Source organism: Sapajus apella, unplaced genomic scaffold (assembly GCF_009761245.1).
Source record: "Sapajus apella isolate SASKATOON/1434 unplaced genomic scaffold, GSC_monkey_1.0 scaffold122, whole genome shotgun sequence".
Lineage (NCBI taxonomy): Eukaryota > Metazoa > Chordata > Mammalia > Primates > Cebidae > Sapajus > Sapajus apella.
Genome location: NW_022437062.1, coordinates 468,389 through 491,756, shown reverse-complemented (window position 1 = coordinate 491,756; position 23,368 = coordinate 468,389). Strand labels below are relative to the sequence as shown.

Here is a 23,368-nt window from a genome sequence, read left to right as displayed (position 1 = left end):
TTTTTTTTTTTTTTTTTTTTTTTTTTCATTTTTCTTTGAGACAGAGTCTCACTCTGTCACCCAGGCTAGAGTGCAGTGGCATGATCTCGGCTAATTGCATCCTCAGCCTCCTGTGTTCAAGTCATTCCCCTCCCTTAACCCCACAAGTATCCAGGACTACAGGCATGCACTACCATGCCTGGCTAATTCTGGCTAATTTTTTTGTGTTTTTAGTAAAGACAGGTTTTCACCATGTTGGCCAGGCTGGTCTCAAACTCCTGACCTAAGGCGATCCACCCACCTCAGCCTCCCAGAGTGCTGGAATTACAGGCGTGAACACCATGCCTCACCCAGGTGATGTTTCGCATAGAGCTCCAAGACCAGAGAGAAGAGTCCCACGGGGAGGTGGTGCTCTCTGCCATCTGTGGAGAGCTTCACTCCTAAGATAGCTGCCCCGCACCCACCCCAGGATATCCTCTTGGCTCAGGGCCTTTCTGGAATTGAGGTAAAGCACCTGGTAACCAAAGGCCCTTTAGGGGCCTCCTGATGCATGGTTGCAGACTGGGCAGCATGTCGGTGATCAGCTGGTTGGCTTTGTATTAATCAGTTATCAAGCTCCACCATCCTAGGACAAACCTGAGTTGTAATAAAAAGCAAACAAAAAAAAAAAACTAATCTACTGTTGGATTCAATCTGATAGCTTTGTTTAAGATTTTCACAGTTATGTTCCTAAGTGAGATTAGGGTCGAATTTTCCTTTTCTTGTACTCTCCTTACCTGGTTTTAAGAATCAAGGTCACACTCGTTTCATAAAACAAGTTTGCTAGCTTTCCTCCCTCCTTCCCCTTTTTTAAAATTCGTTGACAGTGGAATGATATTTGTAATGGGCTTTGGATTTTATAAAAACACACCCCCAGAGTCTGCCTGCTCCTCAGGGTACTTGGCACAGACAAGAAGATACCGCTTTCCTTGTTGATAGTCTGCACTGGCTTATTTATGGTGCTTTTGTTGTTTCTGGGACTGTTCTGCTGGGAGCCAGCCATTTCCCTGAGGAAGTGGGGATGGAGTGGAGGGAAGCCCTAGGCTGGGGAAGTGGGAGATGTGCTGGGGCAGGGGAGGGAGTCCTGAGCCTGGTGCCCCAGCTCCTGCTGCAGCCACCCGTGGTTTCCAAGCAGGAGCTCAACTTGACCCTGCCCTTACAGGCACCATGTTCCGCAAGAAAAAGAAGAAACGCCCTGAGATCTCGGCCCCACAGAACTTCCAGCACCGTGTCCACACCTCCTTCGACCCCAAAGAAGGCAAGTTTGTGGGCCTCCCCCCACAATGGCAGAACATTCTGGACACACTGCGGCGTCCCAAGCCCGTGGTGGACCCTTCGCGAATCACGCGGGTGCAGCTCCAACCCATGAAGGTAAGTGGGGCGGGCAGGGATGGGGGTCAAGTTCGGCCTCTCCCAGTACACAGACAACCATACCTGGCTAAGCCTCAGACAGGCCCCTGGAGGAACCACCTACTTCACAGCTATCAATTAACCAGCCGCTTTCACTCCCCGCCTGTCAGCCTGGCATTCTGTCCCTGGGTAAGCCAGGGCGAAGGAATCTGGGGAGAGCCTCTCTGCAGGGTGCTAGGGTTGCCAAATTCAGCACATGAAAATACAAGATGCTCAGTTGTGGCCTGGTGCAGTGGCTCACGCCTGTAATCCCAACACTTTGGAAGGCTGAGGCGGGAGGAACATGAGGTCAGGAGTTCAAGACAAGCCTAACCAACATGGTGAAACCCCGTCTCCACTCTCTAAAATATAAAAATTAGCCAGGCATGGTGGCATGCACCTGTAATCCCAGCTACTCTGGAGGCTGAGGCAGGAGAATTGCTTGAACCCGGGAGGTGAAGGTTACAGTGAGCCGAGATCATGCCACTGCACTCCAGCCTGGGCAACAGAGCAAGACTCCGTCTCAAAAAATAAAGATGCTCAACTGCATCTGTATTTCAGATGAGAATGAATAGTGTTTTAGGACTTGCCCCATTCAGTACTTGCACTTGCAACTCCATGGGGACTGAAGGCTCTCCCAGACCAGGAGAATTTTAGTTGTGAGGGTTAGGACTAGTAAACCCAAGAGTCTGGTAGAAGTTGGGGTCAGGGTCCCTATGAGGGTTTGGAGGCCGCCAAGCCAGTGTGTGTGAAGGAGCCCCCGGCCTGATCTCTGCCTCCTCAGAGGGCTGGTCACATCCCTCCCAGCCACCCATGGAGCTACAGAAGGGAGCCCCACCTCTGAGCTCCAGCTCCCAGGCCCAGCCGACCACACCCTAGGCATGCTGGATGCAGCCCCATGGCACTCGCTGTCTGCTCTGCTGGCGGTGGGCCTTCCTGCATCCCTGCACCCAGCACAGGTGGGACCCACTGTGGGCCCTGAGAAATTATGGAAAAATGAATGGGTGGATGACACAGCAGGGGAGATCCTCAGGTGGTCCTCCCCAGGGCCGCTGAGGACATTCTCTGACCCTGATCTCCCGGCCGCCCCTTCCTGCCGCAATCAGGCAGCTCCTACACATTCTCTTGTTGACCCCTACAGACAGTGGTGCGCGGCAATGCGGTGCCTGTGGATGGCTACATCTCGGGACTGCTCAACGACATCCAGAAGCTGTCAGCCATCAGCTCCAACACCCTGCGTGGCCGCAGCCCCACCAGCCGGCGGCGGGCACAGTCCCTGGGACTGCTGGGGGATGAGCACTGGGCCACCGACCCAGACATGTACCTCCAGAGTCCTCAGTCTGAGCGCACTGACCCCCACGGCCTCTACCTCAGCTGCAACGGGGGCACACCAGCAGGCCTCCAGCAGATGCCATGGCCCGAGCCACAGAGCCCACGGGTCCTGTCCAATGGGCTGGCTGCAAAGGCTCAGTCCCTGGGCCCCGCTGAGTTCCAGGGCGCCTCGCAGCGCTGTCTGCAGCTGGGTGCCTGCCTGCAGAGCTCCCCACCAGGAGCCTCGCCCCCCACAGCCACCAGTAGGCATGGAATGAAGGCTGCCAAGCATGGCTCTGAGGAGGCCCGGCCACAGTCCTGCTTGGTGGGCTCAGCCACGAGCAGGCCAGGTGGGGAAGGCAGCCCTAGCCCTAAGACCCAGGAGAGCAGCCTGAAGCGCAGGCTATTCCGAAGCATGTTCCTGTCCACTGCTGCCACAGCCCCTCCAAGCAGCAGCAAGCCGGGCCCTCCACCACAGAGCAAGGTAAGTCAGGAGCTGGGCCTGCGGGCGTCCACTGGGGAGTGGGTACGGGGATACAGGCCCTGCCTGGCCTTCCCCAGAGGCTCCCCAGACTGCTTCCCCCTACAGCGCCAGAAATGTGCATGGTAACCTCTTCTCTAAGGAGGCCGGCCTGCCTCCTCCCTCTCTCCGTCCCTCCCTTCCTTTCCTTCTTTTCTCTGTGGCAATAGTGTTGTTTCACATTTGTCATTATTCGTGTGGCAATAGGAAACACTGGAGGACTGTATTTGCCTCGTCGAGCGGCAGTAGGAGGGCCGACCTGTGGCATGTGTGACTGCTTCAGACGCACATTTTTCTTGTGAGAAAGGAAAGGGTGAAGGGAGCCCATGCTGACATTTCTTGGCAGGCAGAGCAGAGCACGTTTTTGCTTCCTGCAGGCCCTCCAGCATCGTCCGTAGTGACAGTAACCTCCTTTCCCATTTGGCAGAGGAAGAAACTGACAGAGGGTGAGACACTCCCAGGCATGGAGAGTGAGTCAGAGAAGGAAGGTGGGGGTGCTCTGGGGCTGCCTGTCCAGCCCGGTCCTCTTGGCTCATGGCTCTTGTGTATGAAGCTTTACAACTACGGCAGCTACTTGTTCTTTGGCTCCTTCCAAATAAATGGCTGCTGACAGTGGCATGGGTAATGGATCCTCCTCTCCCTCCTGGGAGGGCTTTAAGACAAGCCTGGGTCCTTCCCTGTCAGCGATGGGGTGAGTGTGGCCCAGCCTGCCCAGGGTAGGGGTTTGGGGATGGCCTGGACTACAGCCTTTCTGGGTCACTGCCGGCCAGCTGAGGTACTCAGAGAAAGTTCTGGGCTTTGTGCACTCCTGTCCCCTACTAGGTTAAAGGACAGTGGGTTGGGATTCCCATGGGGTGTGGCGTGGTGTATCTGTGAGAGGAACAAGAGAATCTGTGAGCTGCAGGGTCTCTGGAAGGCTGTGCCCCTGGAGAGGCTCAGCCAGAAAATAAGGTGAGATCAGGGCAGTGCACCCTGCTGGGAAGGTGAGAATGGGAGCTCCACCTCCCCTGTCTCTCAGGAATCCTGCTGGGGGACCACAGGGATTTGGAGAAACAGGTTGTCAGCACTGGGCTGGGCACTCATTTGCATCTTCCTGGGCTCCTGTCAGCACCCTACAGCAGGGTGAGGGGACTGTCCATCCCTGCACAATGTGCTGAGCACTCACCACGGGCTACTGCTCTGCATGTGCTGGAGTGTCCCCCATACCTGTGGGAGCAGGTGGTAGTTATCCTGAGCTCGACAACACCATACTTCCAAATCCATGGGAGTGGTTTCCCTCTGGGCAACTCAGACACACCTTTTGAGATTTCTACTTTGAAGCCAGGCATCTTAAAAGCAAGGCTAAGACCCCCTGAGCTGCTCTGGGCTGGGGTTTCTCAGCCCCTGCCCTGCTGATGTTCAGGTCAGGCCATCCTTTGTGGCAGGCTCTGCTTGCACTGTAGCAGTCTCCCTGGCCACTACTCACTAGAAGCTGGTGGTACCCCCGGTTGGAACAACAAAAAATGCCTCCAGACATTGCCAGATGTCACTTGAGCACCCCCATTGAGAACCATTGCCTTCAGCAAATTCCCACACAGATGGGGGCATCAGCCTTCCTCCTCCTTCTCCACTACCTATTTCAGGAGCCCCCAGACCAAGCCAGCAGTCCTCGGCACCGGGACTGACTCTGAACACTTGCAACAGCTTCCATAACAGCAGTCAGGCCACAGGGGCCACGCAGTGTACCAGGCATGGCTGCAGGAGGGTCTGAGTATAGACCCCAGGGCTTCTGGACCTAGCTCCAGGCAGTGCGGCCTGGAGTCACTCTGGCTAAAGAGCACAGGAAGACAGGGTGTGGAGGCACAGAGGCCAAAGACGAAAGACAGTTTGTTAGGAGCTTGGGGCTTTAGACATGTTCCACTTAAGAGTCAGAGGGCAAACACTGATTAAGCACTACTGTGTACTCTGATTTATGCCAAGGATACACAGCATCAGTAGGATTACAGCATGGGAGTCAGGAGCCATGGGCATCCTGTGGGTTCCAGTGCCTGCGGGATAATAAACCCGCAGGGTAATGAGGATTACACGAGAGAGGGCACTGAAGGCACTTGTCTAAGTGGTAAGCCCTCAATAAATGGCTTTATTATTATTTGAGACAGCATCTCCCTCTGTCGCCCAGGCTGGAGTGCAGTGGCACAATCTCAGCTCACTGCAACCTCTACCTCCCGGGTTGAAGTGATACTCCCACCTCAGCCTCCCAAGTAGCTGGGACTGTGAGCTCACTCTACCACACTCAGCTAATTTTGGTATTTTTAGAAAAGATGGGGTTTCACCATGTTGGCCAGGCTGGTCTCAAACTCCTGACCTCAAGTGATCCGCCCACCTCAGCCTCCCAAAGTGCTGGGATTACAGGCATGAGCCACCGTGCCAAGACGGCTTTGTTACTTTTAAAAATATTATGCCACGGCCTCTCTGCTTTAGGATACTTACGGTACAGCCCCCTAAGCCCACAGCTGGAGAGCCGCGGCTCAGGGAGGGAAGTGAGGCACTGCTATGAACATATGCCTGCCTCTTCTAGCAGCCTCCTTCCCAAGAGGTCTGTCACATGAGTAACTTCAGAATTAATCCAGAGTGTGTAACAATTAATTAATTCCATTGTCGTGTCCCCCTTTCCCTTTCTTGTGTGGCTTCCCAAGTTTCATCTGGTCCTTGCTTGTGATTATATTGAGTAAAAATCCCTCCCTGTGGAGACAGGCAGTGAAGCCAACACAAGGACACTGGGGACCAGACCTTGCCAGGCTGAAGACCAAGCCAGCTCCCCGGACTCCCTGGCCTGTGTCCCAGACTCTGCCAGTGCTGGGCTCCTGGCTGGGCCACCCCTCCCCCAGCCTCCAGTTGCAGGCTCCACCCTGAGCACAGCCAGCACCTGCGGCTCAGCAGCAGCATAGGGACCTGGCCTGTGGAGACAGGGAAAAAGAACCCCCACCTTGGCCTCTCCATGTGGCTCCTGCCCCCACGCCCACACATCCTGAGTGGAGCTGGCCCATGCAGAAGCCCTAGAGGCCAGGAGGGGAAGGAAATCATTTCACAGCCTTTCATAGGAGCTTCAGGATGAGAGAGGTCATTAGAGCCACCTCAAGAGGAGCTTTAGGTGGTCCCCAAGCTTCTGCCCCAACCCTCATGGATGGGCGGCTGGAGAGCATGTTTTCTAAGTTCGCACTCAGGCCAGCAGGCAGCCTCCTTAGCGCCCTGAGCCTTTCTGAAGGGTGACTGTGTGATGCAGTGAACCTCTGCTCCTAGGACCTGGCATCTCAGCCTCAGTCGTGGCCATGCTCCCTCCACCCCTCACAGCCCACTGCCCACTCATGCAGAGCTTCTCAAAGTATGTTCCATGGGCCTCCTAGGACCCAGGGACCTTGTTCAAATGCAGCATGTCTGCTCCAGGGTCCCACTGAACCAGGCTCTGCAGTTTATCCAGCTCCCCAGATCACTGTGCACGCCCCTGCATCATAGCGGGGAGACTGGGGCTCAGGGAGGATGACTTGCCTGAGGCTCATCACAGGGCACAGATGCCCAGAGCTGGGCCCCAGGTCCTCACAACCCAGTCCAGAGGTCCCACTGTTCCTCTACACAGTGGATGGTGACAGTCAGGTGCTGGCAAGGACATGGGAGAATGTTTACTGTCTAATTGCAGTCACCAGAGAATGGACTGAGTCCAGGCAGTCCTGGGAGGTTTTCTAGCTCCTTCCCTGTGAAGGTCAAGCATGGCTCTCTAGCCGGAGTACCTGTTCCACCCTAAGCAGGCCAGGGATTTGTCTGGAGAGTGGAAGCCCTGAGGCCATGGCGGGGGTGGTCAGGGGTTGCTAAAGACATTTAAAAGACTCTGATGGGACCCAAGGCCCAGATTTGGGGTTTGGGGTCCCTGAGCAAGCATCCCAGCCCAAGCTTACTGCTTAAGATTTCCTATAAGTTGTTTCAGCTCTGGGATCAGGACCAGGACCCACTGGGCACCTAAGACAGTTGCTTACATGATAGGTTTGGAGAAGTTCCTAGAAGGCTTTCTCTGCAGCCTCTAAAGCATCCCTCTCCAGGTGCTCTTTAAAAATACATAATGTAGCTGGGCGCAGTAGTTCATGCCTGTAATCCCAGCACTTTGGGAGGCCGAGGCAGGTGGATCACAAGGTCAAGAGATCAGGATCATCCTGGCCAACATGGTGAAACCCCGACTCTACTAAAAACACAAAAAATTAGCCAGGTATAGTGGCGCACACCTGTAATCCCAGCTACTCAGGAGTCTGAGGCAGGAGAATTGCTTGAACCTGGAAGGTGGAGGTTGCAGTGAGCTGAGATCACGGCACTGCACTTCAGTTTGGTGACAGAGCAAGACTCTGTCTCATTTTAATAAAAGTACATAATGCCTGGCAGGGGTCATGGTGCCTGTTACCACTCCTTGGAAGAACCCAAAGATGGGAGGGTGCCTTTGCTGCCAGGAGAGCAGGAGGGCTTGGGCTCTGAAAAGCAAGAAGCCTCGTAGGCTTCCAGGGCTGGGCCTAAGCAGGGCTCACTGGGAGCCCAGGCTGCTCCTCAGCTCCACTTTCCCTCCTTCCCTGCCACACTGCATGAGGCTAGGCCCCCTGCCTTCTCCTCCGTGTGTGTGGGGGTCCTCAACCAGGAGCTTCATGCCAGGAAGGAAGTGGAAGGACTCCTTTAGGAGTCCTTAAAACACCTCCCCATCCCTGGCCTCAAGTCTTGGGTTTGGCCGGACTTACCCACCTGACTCCAGATCTCTCTGGCACCAGATCCCCGGCCAGGGGAGACACCTGAGAACCCCCCAGATGGTGACATAGCTCTGTGGTCCTCTGTCAGGGACATAACCTCCCAGCACAGGCTCGCAGGCACAAGCAGGGCTTTCGGGCTCCAGATGTGGCTCCCCTGCCTTGGCTCAGGGAGTGGATACACAGCTGCCCACTGCTCCCCACCCCGCTACCCGGGCCTCTTCTGCCCCCATGGGTCCTGGAGGGGAGCCTTGGCAGTGAAGAATGCCTCCGATCCAGATGCTCCAAGCGGCCCCTTAGCACAGAGGAAGATTCTGCCTCACGGCAGCCTCCCTGCAGTCTTGCTGTCAATTGCCCAGGAAGAAATACCCAGCACAAGACCCCGTGGGGACTTGGCCTTCTCTGACTTCCCAGGTGCAGCAGAGCAGGTGTAAGGAGCTGTCTTGGGCCTGCTCAGCTTGGCGGACTGGGTTGGGCTGCTCACACAGGACTAGGACTGGGGCTGGGCTTCACCTCTGTCTGAAAATCTTTGCTCACAGCACCTCCCTAATTTGGTCTGACACCCTGCCTAACCCTGCCAGAGCCCAGAGATCACAGAGGCCAGCCTCTGCCTCTGGGTAGTTACTCCAAATGATCCCACAGCCATGCCCCTTCCTGTTGCTTTGTCCCTGCAGCCCAACTCGTCTTTCCGACCACTGCAGAAAGAAAACCCCCCAAGCCTGGTGGCCAAGGCCCAGTCCTTGCCCTCGGATCAGCCGGTGGGGACCTTCAGCCCTCTGACCACCTCGGATACCAGCAGCCCCCAGAAGTCCCTCCGCACAGCCCCGGCTACAGGCCCACTTCCAGGCCGGTCTTCCCCAGCGGGCTCCCCCCGCACCCGGCACGCCCAGATCAGCACCAGCAACCTGTACCTGCCCCAGGACCCCACTGTCGCCAAGGGCACCCTGGCTGGTGAGGACACAGGTGTTGTGACGCATGAGCAGTTTAAGGCAGCGCTCAGGATGGTGGTGGACCAGGGCGATCCCCGGCTGCTGCTGGACAGCTACGTGAAGATTGGCGAGGGCTCCACCGGCATTGTCTGCTTGGCCCGGGAGAAGCACTCGGGCCGCCAGGTGGCCGTCAAGATGATGGACCTCAGGAAGCAGCAGCGCAGGGAGCTGCTCTTCAACGAGGTGGGAGGACAGGGCGGGCCACGGGCAGGGGCGTTTGGGATGGGCAGTGAGCAGCCAGCCGAGCTGGACATCTGTGAGCAGGGGCAGCAGGTAACCACACATCTGGGCACTGTGCCCGGCACTCAGCCTCCGCCTGCCCCCAGGTGGTGATCATGCGGGACTACCAGCACGTCAACGTGGTGGAGATGTATAAGAGCTACCTGGTGGGCGAGGAGCTGTGGGTGCTCATGGAGTTCCTGCAAGGAGGAGCCCTCACGGACATTGTCTCCCAAGTCAGGTGGGCAGCTGGGAGGGTTGGGCCCTGAGTGCAGGCTGCCCTCACCGTGGCCCTGCCAGGGCAATGTAGTCTTCTGTCTGTAGCCCAAAAGACTTGGGATGCCTGTCAGGTCATCCTGGGCTCCCCTGCCTATTGAGGTAACTTAGACCCAGGAATCTTGGCAATGGAAAAGAGAAGGGTGGCTTCCAGGCTTCCAGCCAAGGCTCAGGCCCCGGTTTTCACCAGGGCTATGGCCTGACTATGCTACCAAACAGACTGCCTGGGAGCCGTGGGGCCCAGCACCAGGGACTCCTACTGTGCCCAGCCACCCCATGACCTGCCAGAGCTAACAATCTTTTTCCACCGGGCGGCCCCAACTTTTTGTCCAGGCTGAATGAAGAGCAGATTGCCACTGTGTGTGAGGCTGTGCTGCAGGCCCTGGCCTACCTCCATGCCCAGGGCGTCATCCACCGGGACATCAAGAGCGACTCCATTCTGCTGACCCTTGATGGCAGGGTAGGTCCCATCCTGTCCGCGGCATAGCCACGCCACCACTTCCCTCCTCCTGGTCACCACTCACTCCCCTTCTAACCCCAGGTGAAGCTCTCGGACTTCGGATTCTGCGCTCAGATCAGCAAAGACGTCCCTAAGAGGAAGTCCCTGGTGGGAACCCCTTACTGGATGGCTCCTGAAGTGATCTCCAGGTCTTTGTATGCCACTGAGGTAACTGGTTCCCTCCGCTCCCCCAACCCCGGCCTCCCAAAAGCACTGGCAGCTCTTCCACTGGGGCCCCTCCAGTGACCTCGCCAAAAGCAGCCCTGGTCCTCAGAGTCCTACCAGGTCAACACCCTTTCCCCTGCAGTGGGGCTGCTCTCACCCATGACTGTGCTGCCAGGAATGAGTCCTGCAAGTGCTTTCCTCAGCTCAAGGGCACAATGGCGCATGGCCAGGCCTCCCATGGATGATGGGAGTGACTGACAGCTGTACCCCTATAGGCAGTGGTCACTCATGCAGGCAGGAACTGGCCACAGGGCAGGTGACTAGGGGAGGAGAGAGTCAGACTCACCAAGGAGAACTGGGGCCAGCTGGCCCCCATCCTCCCCTCTGCTGCCTCCAGCACATAGCCACCAAGGGACCAGGCTCTGGCCATGGGGTCAGGGACATTTTCTTCCTGCAGGTGGATATCTGGTCTCTGGGCATCATGGTGATTGAGATGGTGGATGGGGAGCCACCCTACTTCAGCGACTCCCCAGTGCAAGCCATGAAGAGGCTCCGGGACTGCCCCCCACCCAAGCTGAAGAACTCTCACAAGGTCAGTTGGTGCACAAGGGTGTGACCTCACAGACCCCATTCCTCCTGAGGCGAGAGGACCAAAGCCTGGACTCCCAGCCTCTCCCTTCCACAGAAGCCACAGGGTCTGGGCTCCTGGAAAAGGCTCCTCTTTCTCCACACAAAACCCGCACCTGGGTGTGGAGCAGTATCTCCGCACAAACTCGCCTATGCGCTCCAGCAAGTCTCCTCCCATGGCTACGGCAGGAGGGTCGCTGCTCCGCAGGCACTGGTCAGAAGCCCAGGGATGCCCATGAGCAGGGAAAGCAGGACACCAGCAATCCCTGCTGTCCCGGGAGGAATCCGAAGCTTCACTGAGCACAAATCCCTCCACCCCATGTGTTGGGAGATCCATACCATGATGTGACGTCCCTGTCCATCACGGCAAGTCAGCTCATGCTCCATCGCTGCATACGCCGACACAGCTGAGCCACAGCGTTCCCCTTAAAGTCAGTATACTCATACATGGATATTTATACATGTAACGCTTTTTGCCAAATACCCCCAACCTCGCAGGCCTTACTGTGGATGCCCCCTGCTGGCCGTTCAGCACAGGGCTGCTAGGTGGCACTGCCATCTGGTGACCAAAGCAAGAAATATCTCAGAGGGTTGAAGCCTCACCTCTAAAAAGAAAAAAAAAAAAAAAAAAAAAGGTTCTGTGGCCCCAACACACAGCTGGATGGGAAACATCTTCCAAGACAACTGGTCCTTGAAGCCTGCACCACTAACCCCAAAATGAACATACAGAGATCCCCAAATTAGTTGGCTAATTTCCCAGAGGATGAGCCTCATCCCAAGATACTGGCTCAAAATGAACCAAGATAAGCCCTTGCCTTAGACTTTAAGGCCTAGAGGAACACTTCCTTCCTCATCCTTGAGCTGTTTTTAAAATCTTCTTTAAACCCCTATGTGGAAAACAGGGCATAGTTTATCACTAGCCCATTTTACAGTTGAGAAAACTGAGGCCTAGAGAAAACTGTGACTTGCCTGAGATCAGGGATAGAGTCAGGCCTGGATCACTGATGTGAATTCTCTGCCCCTTCTAGACGGAGCTACAGCATCTGAATGCTGAGAGCCTTGGGGGTTGGGGAGGGGCAAGGTGACAGAAGTAAAAAAAAAACAAACCAAAAAACACACACCAGAATTCAAGACTTTGAATCAATGACAGGGCCAGGCAATCAGGTCATCCCAAAGTGACTGCACTTTGTGGCTCCATCTCACTGCCCTATCTCCACAGGTCTCCCCCATGCTTCGAGACTTCCTGGAGCGGATGCTGGTGCGGGACCCCCAAGAGAGAGCCACGGCCCAGGAGCTCCTAGACCACCCCTTCCTGCTGCAGACAGGGCTGCCCGAGTGCCTGGTGCCCCTGATCCAGCTCTACCGCAAGCAGACCTCCACCTGCTGAGCCCACCCTGAGTATGCCTGCCACCTGTGCCCACAGGCAGGGCACACTGGGCAGCCAGCCTGCCAGCAGGGCTTGCCTGCCTCGTTTTCTCAGTATTCTCTCCAAAGATTGAAATGTGAAGCCCCAGCCCCACCCTCTGCTCCTCAGCCTACTGGGCCAGGCCGGACCTGCCCCCTCAGTGTCTCTCCCTCCCAAATCCCCAGGTGGAGACCCTTTCCACAGGATGACCCCTTGGTATTTGCACAGGGATATTTCTAAGAAACGCAGAGGCCAGCATTCCTGGCCCCTGCAGCCCACACAGCAGAAAAGGCTGCTGTGGTTTTTTAAAGGTAGTTGTACACTAGCGTCCTAGGCCACTGCGGAGGCTGGACTGCTGGTCTCCACACAGATACTTGCTGTTCTCAGCTCCAGCTTCAAACCTCGGGTCTCAAGGGGGCCACAGCAATGGTTTTCAGGACCTGAACCCTGCTTCCTCCCTTGTGTCTGATGTCCTGAAGGCGCAGTCCCACATGCACTGCCTGCTCCAGGCCATGGCTGGGGGTGAGGAGTGAGGGGGCAATTTCTGAGTGAAAGAATGGGGTCAGTGGTGAAGGTGCTCTCACTTTACAGGATGGAGAGAACGTGTGTGTGTCTGACAGCCCAGGTCCCTTCAGGTCACCCACAGCCAGCTCCAGGAAGGCTGCCCCATCCTCTCTCCCACTAAGTTCTGGCCTGAAGGGGCCTGCTTTCTTGGCCTGGCTTCCACCTCTCCAGTCCTATGTCAACCTGACCAGTGGCATGGTCCAAACGGAGTCCAACGTATCCTGGGGGCTTGGGACGTTTCTGAGCTTCTCCCGGACTGTGAAGTGTGAGGACCAGAGACAGGAATGTAGGGAATGGTAACTGTTTTACCTTTCAAGTTTAACTCAATCACAAGGTCATCAGGGAACCATTGTTCTCTTCAGAGCCCTGTCTGGGAGAGAAGCTGAACCGCCTCTGGGTTTCCATCATGTCAAGGTCACGAGCACCCATTTGTGCAAACCATCTGCCCCGGCTGCCTCCACAGACAGCTGTCTCCTTGTCCTCCTCCGCCTCCAACTTCAGGGCTGCTGTGAGGTGGAAATTCTGGGAAAGAACTTCAGGTGTCTGGACCCTTTCTATCTAGATAATATTTTTAGATTCTTCTGCTCCCTAGTGACCTTCCTGGGGGCAAAGAAATTGCAAGGACTTTTTTTTAAGGGTCAGTTTTCAAAACAAAAGCATCTTCCCTAGAAATTTTTGTGAATTGTTGCACTTGTGCCTGTTTTAAATTAACTTGAGTGTTCAAAGCCACTGAGCGTCCTGTGTCTCTGGGAGTAGAGCCTGGCCATCTTGGAGAGGAGGCGCCTGGGGTGGGCGAGTCTTGTGTAGCCTCCCTTCCTCCCCATGTGAGCTCTCCAGCGGCCACCCCGCAGAACACCCAACTTGGCCGCAGAACACCCAACTCTTCCTTGGTGGCCTGTGGGCCCAAAAGGAGGGCAGAGAGGAAGGGAAACAGGAAGTCAAAGACCCTTGGGAAAGAAGAAGATGAAAAGTAGATGGGCCTTCTTCCCAGGGGAGAAGAGCCCCCGGGAAAAGCCAGGGCCGTGCACTGTGTCTGCTGGGGGTGGCCACAGTGGCTGGTGAGCACCCCACGTGTCAGCTTCTCCCATCCTCTGCGCACTTCTCACCACCACGCCGGACCTCAAGCCGTCCATAGGAAGTGGTCTGAAACTGCTTCCGGTGAGAGCCATCCCTGTTTCACTCCTCAGGACTGAGGGAGATGGCACAGAGTTGAGAAAGAACAGAGCAGTGCCTGGAAACCAGGCGGCCTGGGCTCTCGTCCTAAGGGTGGGGAGGTGGATGAACTTATCTTGCAACTTCCAGTTCCCACACAGATTCCCACATTTCCTTCCTGAGGTCTCACTGCCCAGGGTTCAGGAGCAAGCCAGGAGCAACCACACAGCCTTGCCTTCACTCCCCAGTGCATTCATACCCTGACAGGTGCCCTGGTGCTGCCCAGCTGCCAGCTCAGCACGGCTGAGGTGCTGACCTGTGACTTACCTTCCGGAGCCAGCACAGTGGGACGGGAGGGCAGACGCTCACTAAGGCAGGAGCCTCCACAGGAGGCAAGGGCTCTGTCCATCTCTCCAAAGGGAGCCCTTTGGAGGGTCAGGAGTACTTGATAAGGCAAAGAGGCCAGTTCTCGCAACGGAATAATACTGGATTTATTAACTATTCTTTGAGCTCTAACAGAACTAACCTTCCACCACACAATATCACTCTGAAAGGGTGTGCGTTATGTCCCACAGCTCACACACAGACTGGTTCTGACCTCAGGGTACCGAGCGCCAGTGTCCTGGGTGACTCTTCACAATGACAAAAGCAACAAGAATTGGAAAAGCAAAAGATTTAGAAAAGTCTCTTCTGAAGGTGGAGATTGCTAGAAAGGACCCAGCCTCAACACCCTGGGACTGACAAAGGAGCAAGTTCAGGGCAGCAAAATGTGAAGCGTGGAAGGTCTGCATGGAACCGGACCTGGGAAGGAGTCTGTCAGGACAGCAAGGCAGTTAGACACACGATTCAGTTTAGACAGGAAAGAGCTGCTGCAGTTTTTAGGAACATCACTTTCTACCACCAAGCTCTCCACAGCTCCACAGAGAAGAGCCCTCATGGTTGTTTATCCAGTAAAGAGGGCCCAGGGCGACAATAAACCAAAAAGCCACATATCAGAGATACTGGAAAGATTACAGCACCTCTTATACAATGTGCAACCCAGACTTCATGCTGTTGAGCCAAAACACTTGGATTCCTACACCACTAACAACGTCATTACAATTAAACACAGTTGAATAGCGAGTACATGAGCAAGCAAGGGTCAGAAAGCAGCAGTTTGCACTTGGGGTGTCCAGTGTCCCCACCCCACCCCAGACCCTCTCCCTCACGCTTTTCAGGCACTTGGTATTGTGCACCCACCACCCAGACAGGGGGACTGAGGAGAGACATTTGTTTTGGGAGAAGAGGGAAGGGAGAGGGCAGAACACTTCAGAAATGAAAGCAAATATCAGAAGAAAACAACTGCATAATCAGCAGGTCCCAAGGTTCAGAATCATAAGGGAAGGGTTGGCGGCTCCACCTTTTCGGAAGAGAGCAGTACCTCTCAGGACACGCAGCCTTAACTTGGAAGATTTCACTTGCGGTCCTTAGTGAAGGGTCTGGGTTCCTGCTACTCTCAATGCGAGTTTTTTGTTCATTGTCCTTCACCTCACTGCTGTGAAGTGACTTCAAGTATCCGGATTTAATATTCTACAAGATGAAGAGGATTCCACGGTAAATGTACACGGAGGGAGAAGTACACAGCGGTGATCCCAAAGAAAAGCAGGTGTCAGAGCTCCGAGCCGGGGCGCAGCGGGGAGAGCGCAGCGCTGCCACCAGGGGGCACCAGAGATCACGTCCTCCAGTGCGCCGGCCTGCTTGGCACAGCGGATGGGTCAGCGGGGTGCAAGGACTGGGGAGGTGTCCTGACACCTGCACGAGGCCCACTCCTGACCACCCACCCCTTACCGCCAGGCCCAATATCTCGCACGGTCATTCTCTGGGCAGTTCCCTGGGAGTTACTGGCGAGAAACCTTCCGTACTGCAAAGGCGAACAGATATATCGACGTCTTGGAAAGACCCCCACCGCAGGCAGGTGAAAGGCGTCAAGTCCCACCCTAGCGGTTCACAAAAGAGCCCCACTTGCCGCCTCCCTGCGGGCCGGGCGCAAAGACTAGCGCGCTAGCACTCCGGCAGGGTCCTAGCGCAAGCGCCCCGCCGGACACCGTTCCCCCAATCCCGCCGCCTGGCTAGGCCAGCACAGGGCAGGATGGCGGGGGCGAGCGGGCAGGGGACAAAGGACCAACCCGGGAAAGGGCCTCTGACTCACTCATCTGCCCAGTAATAAACCTGGGCCGGGCCTGCGTCCCACAAGGTGGGGCCAAGGCAGGAGTCCCGGGTCTTGACCTCCAGCATCCATCATCCGCTCCATTAACTGCCCAGCAAGAAGAAGGAGCCGTTTAACAGCCCCCTTGCAGCTCTAGCCAAAGTTTGATGTAATTTAAACCTGGACCTGCGGCTCATGTGGGCTCCCGACTCCCGCGCGCCGCTGTTTCACGTCGCAAACACTTCAGTCAATTATCCCCCTCGCGGAGCTTCTATTTAAAGAGATATTGTCAGGCTCTTAAGCCTCAGAATCAGACCCGCTGCTTCCTGCTTCCTATACAAAGCCTTAAAACACGAGTTCCTTGAGGATTGGAAGAAATACAATTAAGCACAGCCTTCGCAACTGTTCCACCCCGCGGGGGCACCCACGTGCGGGACAGGGGAGCTGGAGGCGTGGAGGCGGGGAAGCGCTCAGTCCTTTGCATTTCAGGCCTCTGTGAGCGGAAATAGGACTTGGGCCTCCAGAGGTGAGGTGTTGAACCTTGATGATGGAATTCAAATGAATCCAAGCTGAAGAGCAGACTGGCTCAGGAGCCCGGAGCGGACCTAGGTAGGGATTGTGTGCTGAATCCTGGGCAGAGACAGAGGGAGCTGGAGTTACCCAGGAGCTGATTCAAGGGACAAATGGTGTTCAACACTAGGGACTCTCCCACTCCCCAAACATACTTTCATTGTCTCGAAGTTTCTACCCTAGAAAAACCTAATAGCTAGACTCTGTCCTCCTCAGCTCTCCAGTACACAAAAACTCTAGGGCCCCCTCGGTCCTTTCCTCCTCTCACACTTTGAGGGAAAGGGAACTTTGGTAGTTTGTGGCATTATTGTCAACATCACTAGTTAGAGTGGGGAGGCTGGGTCTTTATTCTTCAAGTTGGACCCGTCTATTTGCCTCGCTGGCCGCTGGCAGGATGTTGGGAAACCCAGCGAGGGGAGGGTGGGGGGAAAGGAGCAGCAGGTGGCTGAGGGCTGGGGAAGGGTATCCACCTTCCTGGCTGGTAGGCTATGGAACCAGTCATCAAAACCTCTAGACCCAGGCAGGGAATACCGAGGAGCACAAAAAAGAAGATGGAGGTCGCTTATTTCCGGTGGAGGGCTGGTGAAGGTCTCGCCTTGGCAGGGAGACCAGGTTCCAAAATGGGCTGCAGGGAAGTGGGGCGGCTGCCGAAAAGGTGAAGGACCTAGAGTGGAGAAATACCAGTGGAGTACAGACGGGAGGGTGAGAGGAGCAGGCCTGGTGCTCGGAGCGGCTTACCGCTGAGCGTGCAGCGCCACAGCCTCGGTGCCCGCCTGCCATGGATTCGGTCCAGGCACCGAGACAGGCAGAGCGTTGGCCTCTATCTCTGAGCCACTCTCGGGCCCTGGAGCCTCCCCGACCAGGCTGGGGATATCTGGGGCTGTAGAGCGTCGGCGCAAACCCAGGCGGCCAGAGCCGGGGCCGCCCTCCGGGTGGGGGCTGAGACCAATGGGGGCTTGCACTAAGGTTGGGGGCACTCCCTCCAGCACCTCCTGTGAGCGCCACCGCCCAGTCCCCGAAGACTGGGGCGAGTTTGGTCGGGCCATCAGGGCCCCAGCGCGCAGGCGGGCCGCCTCCTCCTCGGTCACCGCACCCAGCGCTAGGCTCATGCTCCGACCCAGCTCAGGTCGTTCACTGCCCTGCGCCCGGTGTCGGCCGGAATTCTTGACCGCTGAGCCAGCCTCGCCGCCGTGCCCGTGGCCACCCGCCGCTCGCGCAAAGCGCGCCAGTAGAGGCCGCGGTAGGCGGCGGGGGCTGGGTCGTCGACGCTCGGGGCTGGGCGCAGGGGCCGGGCGGCCAGGGGGACTGTCGGAGTTGGAGCCCCGGGCCGCGGCGGCGGCGGCGGCGCGGCCCCAGGGCCCCGTGAGGGCCTGCACACAGGTCCCGTGGCCGCGGGAGGCAGCTAGCTGCAGCGCGGTGAGCCCCGCACGGTTGGTGCGGTCGAGGCGCAGGCCCAGGCGGCGGAAGGAGCGTACCAGGAACTCGAGCACCGCCCCGTGGCCGCAGGCCGCCGCCCACATCACGGGGCTGTTGCCCGCCGAGTCGGCCGCCTCGGGGTCACCGCTGAACTGAACCAGCAGCTGCACGGCGTCCAGGTGGCCTCGCTCGCACGCCAGGCTGAGTGCGGTACGGCCACGCTCGTCCCGCAGGTTCACTGCCGCACCCTGCTCGAGCAGCAGCCGCACGAAGCGCGCGCGCAGCGCGGGGTCCGGCAGCCCCACGGCCACCATGAGCGGCGTGCGGCCCTGCTCCGCGCGGCAGTCGATGATGCTGCGGTCCAGCGCATCCAACACGAAGCGGGCCAAGTGCACTTTGCCCGCTTGCATGGCCTCCAGGAAGGTGCGCGTCCCCGCTCGGGGGCACAAGTCCTTGGGCTTGAGCATGGCCCCGGCCGCCGCGCCCGGGCAGCCTGGCAGCTCCGCACGGGGGCGCCCCTGTTCTCGCGCCCCGTGGGGCTCCGGCCTCCGCCCGCGCTCCTGTACCTCTCCCTCCGCGCGTGGGCGGCTGCAGCCGAGGGTCCCGAGGTTCCTACTCCGGTCGCCGGGAGGTTCCGGCGGCCCCGCCGCTCCTGGGCCGCACGCCTGGCGTCTCGCTGCTGCTTCCCCGGGGCTGCCGCCTGGAGGTGTTGATTGCTCGCTACTCCGGGCTCCACTCCTGGCCCGCCACCAGACGTCGGGAGCCGAGGCTCGACCCTCTCCCGAGTCTCCCGCCGCTTTCCCCGTGTCCGGCGCCCCTCAGTCCTCGTGGTTTGGAGCCGAGCCACTCACCCGCACCCAGGGCAGCCCCCGCTCCCCCGCAGCAACGGTGGCGCCCGCGGTGCACGCCTGCCTCCAGCCCTGGAGGGGCGCGCCGCTTCTCAAGCTGCTGGCGCCGTTCCTCCGCCTCCTCCCCTCTCGCGGGGGCCGGGCCACGCCGGGGCGCTTGCTCCTTCCTTGGGGGGCTCAGCGGCGAGGGAGCCGCCGCCCGCCTAGATACCTGGCTTTATAGTCTCAGGGGTCTCCATGGCAATGGCTGCCCTAGAAGCGGGCTGCACCGTCAGGGCAGAGACGGACGGGGCGGGGGAGACCACCCCTGACCCCCACACCTTCGTGGGCCACGAAGTCGGGGAGCGGCTCCTCCTCCGCGCTCCCCTGGGAATGCGGCGGCGGTTGCGGGGCGGGGGCGGGGGCTGCTCGCAGGGGGCCACATGCACCCGACCCGGCCAATCCAATCCCAAAGTCGCAGTCTTCTCTCCCCGCCCTCCGCCCCCATCCGAGTCGTTGCCCTCTGCTACTTAGAAACTGGCGGGACCTCGGGCTCGTAGGAGAAGACTGAGAGCTGCCCACAGCGGTCCAGGGTGAAAGGAAGTGGGACCGCATGAGCGCAGAACAGGACCACGTGCGAGCTAGGGGTGGCAGCAAAAGGCGGTTGAGGAGTAATTTGGGGGAGGGGGTATACGTGCCGCGGGTTGGGGGCGCTCAGCCTGGCTGGTAACTGCCACTCGAAGTGCAGCGAATCACGCACTCACGCACAATTGTTCCTCCCCACACGTTCCCTCGGAGCGAGGGGTGGGGGCCGAGTGCGCCCTCCAGTCTCAGACGTCTCCAACCCCAACAACGCGCCCGCTTGCCAGCTCCCGGCGGCTGCTGAGCGGGCAGAGTGCAGACACCGAGACCAGAAAGGGGCACCTTAGGACCCGGGAATGCCGCGGGCATGTTAGGAGTTCCCTGGCCCTGCCACCCTGGAAAGACCTAGGGATCCACGCAAGCTCCCTGCCCCTTGCTTCTCCCTTGAGCACAAAGCCACCCCCAGGCCACAGGGTTCTGGCCCTGACCACTGGCAGACCCCTAAGGAGAGGAGGCGAGCTCGAGTTCCATTTTCCATAAGATGCGGAGGAACCACCGCATCTCCTCTCCCTCCTGCCAGCAGGCCCCACTCGCTCCTGGAGGAGGGGGAGATGATACACAGGCCTGGGTGTGGGTGGTGGGGAGGGAGTGAGTAGGGTTGGAATGGATATTTGTAAAGTAAGGAGTGAAGCAGGTATCAGCTGCAGAATTTACTGAGACTTTTCATGAGCCTTTTGTTGCCGGCAGCAGGAAAGAGAGAGGCATAAACTCGATTCTAGATAGAAGACACTCCCCCTCCTAAGACGACAACACTGGGACATAAAAAGTGGAGGCTGTCACCTGAGGGGTGAATACATCTGCTAAATTCAGACCAACACAGTCCTTTGATGAAAAGATGGAGTTGTGGGGAGGAGAGGGCTCAGGAGCCTTTTAAAGATAGGACTTCAAGGATGTGCGGGGTCTGGCTGCTGAAGAAAGAAGGAAGGAATTTCAGACGGGTTCTGGAGGCAAAGGCTTGGAAGCAGGATAAACCTTCAGGGGATGCTGTTGAGGGCTCCTATAAGGGGTCCCTTCCTATCAGAGATAGAAAATAAAGGAAGAGTAATGGTGTTCTCGGCCTGGGCAGATGCTTTGCAGTAGGAGATGCCTGGGAAAAGGTACTGGGCACAGATGGGCGTGGTAAAGTGGGCTCATGGCCCTGCACCCTGAGCCCCTTGCCTCTCTCCAGTTCCCAGGCTCCAGGGATGTCTACCTTGAATTTGGCGCCCAGGACCTGGAGCAGAGGCTCCCACTCCCCTCTGTCATGTGAGGCACATGTGATGTGTAACTGCACCCACCGCAAAGCCCTTGGTCAGGGCTCTGCCAATTTTCTTCCCTGGTGTCATAGGCCACAGATCAGACCTCAGAGTTAAGTCCCATCTTGAAGGCGTTCTAGCAGTTTGGCCCCCAGCCTGCATATTCTCATCTGCAAAATGAGGCTGCTAAATACCAGCCCTGCCTGCTTCACACAGGATCAAGTCAGAGTGTCAGGGAAAGAGTTGCACAGTTATTTCATTTTTTTGTTTTGTTTTCTTTTGTTTTGTTCTAGAGCTGCACAGTTATTTCGAGTGCAGTCCTCAAAGCTGCTCCCACCCCCAGAGCTAGGGCCCCCTTCTGGGGTGGCCCCAGGAATGGGCAGAGATTGTCCACCCCCGGTAATTGGACAGGAATGCTCTCCCTCTTTACTCAGCAGAAGGCTTTTCTTCCCTTTATGACTCAATTTCTCTTTTCAGCAGTGTGAGGAAAATTGCTTTCTTCCCTTCTATTTCCAAGGTCAGGGTAGGGAGGACATCTGGAAACTGTGTGACAAGCCAAGCTTTGCACCCCCCAAAGGGAGGAGAGAAGCAGCATAAACCCAGAATGGGCACTTTCTTGGTCCTGAAGAGCCCCTCCTCCCTGAGACAACTCAGCTTCATTTCTGCCCTGTTCCCCCATGGTGGATTGAGACAGTTCCAGGGAGGAAGACTTGGGTCAGAAAGTGCTGTGCTGGGTACCCTTTAGAAGGAGCAGTTGGTTCCCATGGCAGGAAGTGCGGTGGTGCCAAGTGTTGGGCCCTGGAGCCTTTGCTCTGACTTCCCTATGGGCTCAGTATGTTCTGAACAGAAAAGAAACGGCAAAGCTGAAAAAAAGCTGAGACTTTGCTGCAGAGCACAGAGGCACCAACAGCCGGAATTAGAAGCTGTCGCTTAGAGAGCTGAAGGCTGACAGGAGATGGAGCCCAGGCAGCAGGGGGCAGATAGGCTCGTCCTGCTCCCCTCCCCTCCCGTTCCACCTCCTGGGCCTGTCCCCCAGCAGGCCCCAGGCTGGCAAAAGTGCTCCCTCCCTGAGATGCCTCATTGTGGTCTGTCACTCTGTCTGCAGCTGCCTCCCTCCCGGGCCCCTTCTTTCCTCCAGTGTCACCAGCCCCCTCACCATGTCACGTTGCACCAGCTCGGCAGGGTTGGGCCTGGTGGCACGTGTCTGGGAGATCCAGAGGGCTGCTCAGGGGATGCAGGGGGCGGGTGAATCAGCAGGGGACTGGAGTCTGAGTCAGCAAAGGGACTGGGAAAGGGGTAAGGACCCTTCTCTTTGTGCAAAAGGTGAAACTGAGGCATGACAGGTGGAAAAGGAACCTTGCCCCTGTCCCATACATTCACAGCAGGGGTGGAACTCAGGTGTTCTTCACCTGCCCCAGTGCCCAAAGGGAGGACGTCAACTCTTCCTCTGTACATCCCCTGCAGCCAGAGACTAATTCATCTCCAGGGCCCAGAGATGATATTTGCCCGAGGGACACCTTGCCTTTTTGGGAGGAAAGCAGGGGTGTGGGTATCCAGGCCTGACCACATGGGAAGGCCCCAGTCTGCTGTGCAGAAACCTCTCCAGGGGCAGGATTGCATTGCTTTCCCCATTCCTGGGCTACGCAGCTCCAGATGGGGAGCCCAGAGACTGCGTGGCCCAGCCCAGGGGCGAGGGGAAGGCAGCTTTTCCTTCTCCTAAACAGTCATCAGCAAAAGCTGGGGGCTGCCCAGTGGGCTCCATTGGGCTCTGGCCATGGCTTATGTGCAGGTGCCTGGGTCAGTGAGTTCCTCTAGGCCTGAATCTTCACCTTTACAGTCCCGTGCCCAGCAGAAGGGTTGAAGACGGGGCACTGCCCTGGGGTGTAGGTGTTCTGCCCCGGTGTGTCCAGTCTGTAGTGATGTAGGGAGCAGGTTGATCAATGCCAGGCCACAGTCCAGTAAATGATCAGGCCCCCTAGCCTCACCCTACAGCCAGGGCTTAGTAGAATCCCAGAGGTCAGAATCCCAGAGAGACGCAATGGCAGGGTTGGGGCAGGTGGACCTATTTACTTTCCAAAGAAACAGGTGTTCCCAGTTAATGGCATCTGCTGTAACTCTCTAATAAGAAAACAACCTCTTCCTGGAATCAACTCTCCTCTGGCTCTCCTAAGCCAGTGCCTGTCCCTGTTTGGGATTTGGGATCATGCCATCGGTACAGTGAGTGGCTACCCACAAGCCCCTCTAAAGCAAGTTTTGAGGCCAACCATAGCTGCCACAGGGGCCTGATTATCCAGACATTCTGTCTTCCTAAAGTGGCGTAGGTGGCCTAAAAGTCTGGCTTTCCCCCCCAAAATAGGGGACATCTTTGCACTCAGCTCTTCCACTCCAGCCCGGAGACAGTGGAGACAGTGAAGGGCCACATCTGTGTGGGGGCAAAGAGGGGGTGACATAATTTTCCAGTGGTTGTGGCATCAGGGCCAGCAGAAAGGGAAGTGAGTCCTCTTCAAGCCCAGAAGCAGGGCCATTTCACTGGGCTCTGGAAGGGACCTCACCCTGGGTTCAGCTCCCAAGATATTTTTTTCCCCAGCACACTTCATTTCAGGGG

General features: G+C 57.3%; 2 protein-coding genes across 9 annotated transcripts in view; one reads left to right on the top strand and one right to left on the bottom strand.

Annotated features, from left to right (window-relative positions):
* Positions 1-13,465, top strand: part of PAK6 (p21 (RAC1) activated kinase 6) — a 37,881-nt gene extending 24,416 nt beyond the window's left edge. For all 8 annotated transcript variants that reach the window (XM_032261169.1, XM_032261174.1, XM_032261172.1 and 5 more), the window contains 8 exons: positions 1,181-1,389; positions 2,549-3,202; positions 8,667-9,164; positions 9,308-9,441; positions 9,810-9,936; positions 10,018-10,143; positions 10,598-10,732; positions 11,987-13,465. In XM_032261169.1, coding sequence (XP_032117060.1) covers positions 1,186-1,389; positions 2,549-3,202; positions 8,667-9,164; positions 9,308-9,441; positions 9,810-9,936; positions 10,018-10,143; positions 10,598-10,732; positions 11,987-12,154 — 2,046 coding nt within the window. In that variant the 5' untranslated portion in view covers positions 1,181-1,185 and the 3' untranslated portion in view covers positions 12,155-13,465. The remainder of the gene's footprint in view (positions 1-1,180; positions 1,390-2,548; positions 3,203-8,666; positions 9,165-9,307; positions 9,442-9,809; positions 9,937-10,017; positions 10,144-10,597; positions 10,733-11,986) is intronic.
* A 2,859-nt stretch (positions 13,466-16,324) lies between these two features.
* ANKRD63 (ankyrin repeat domain 63) lies at positions 16,325-23,288 on the bottom strand. Its single transcript, XM_032261176.1, has one exon. The coding sequence runs from the start codon at positions 18,524-18,526 to the stop codon at positions 17,378-17,380; it is 1,149 nt and encodes a 382-aa protein (XP_032117067.1). The 5' UTR covers positions 18,527-23,288; the 3' UTR covers positions 16,325-17,377.
* Positions 23,289-23,368: the final 80 nt, after the last annotated feature.

Coding starts and splice junctions, on each gene's coding strand:
- ANKRD63 (XM_032261176.1), bottom strand. CDS start 18,526: ATGCTCAAGCCCAAGGACTTGTGCCCCCGAGCGGGGACGCGCACCTTC.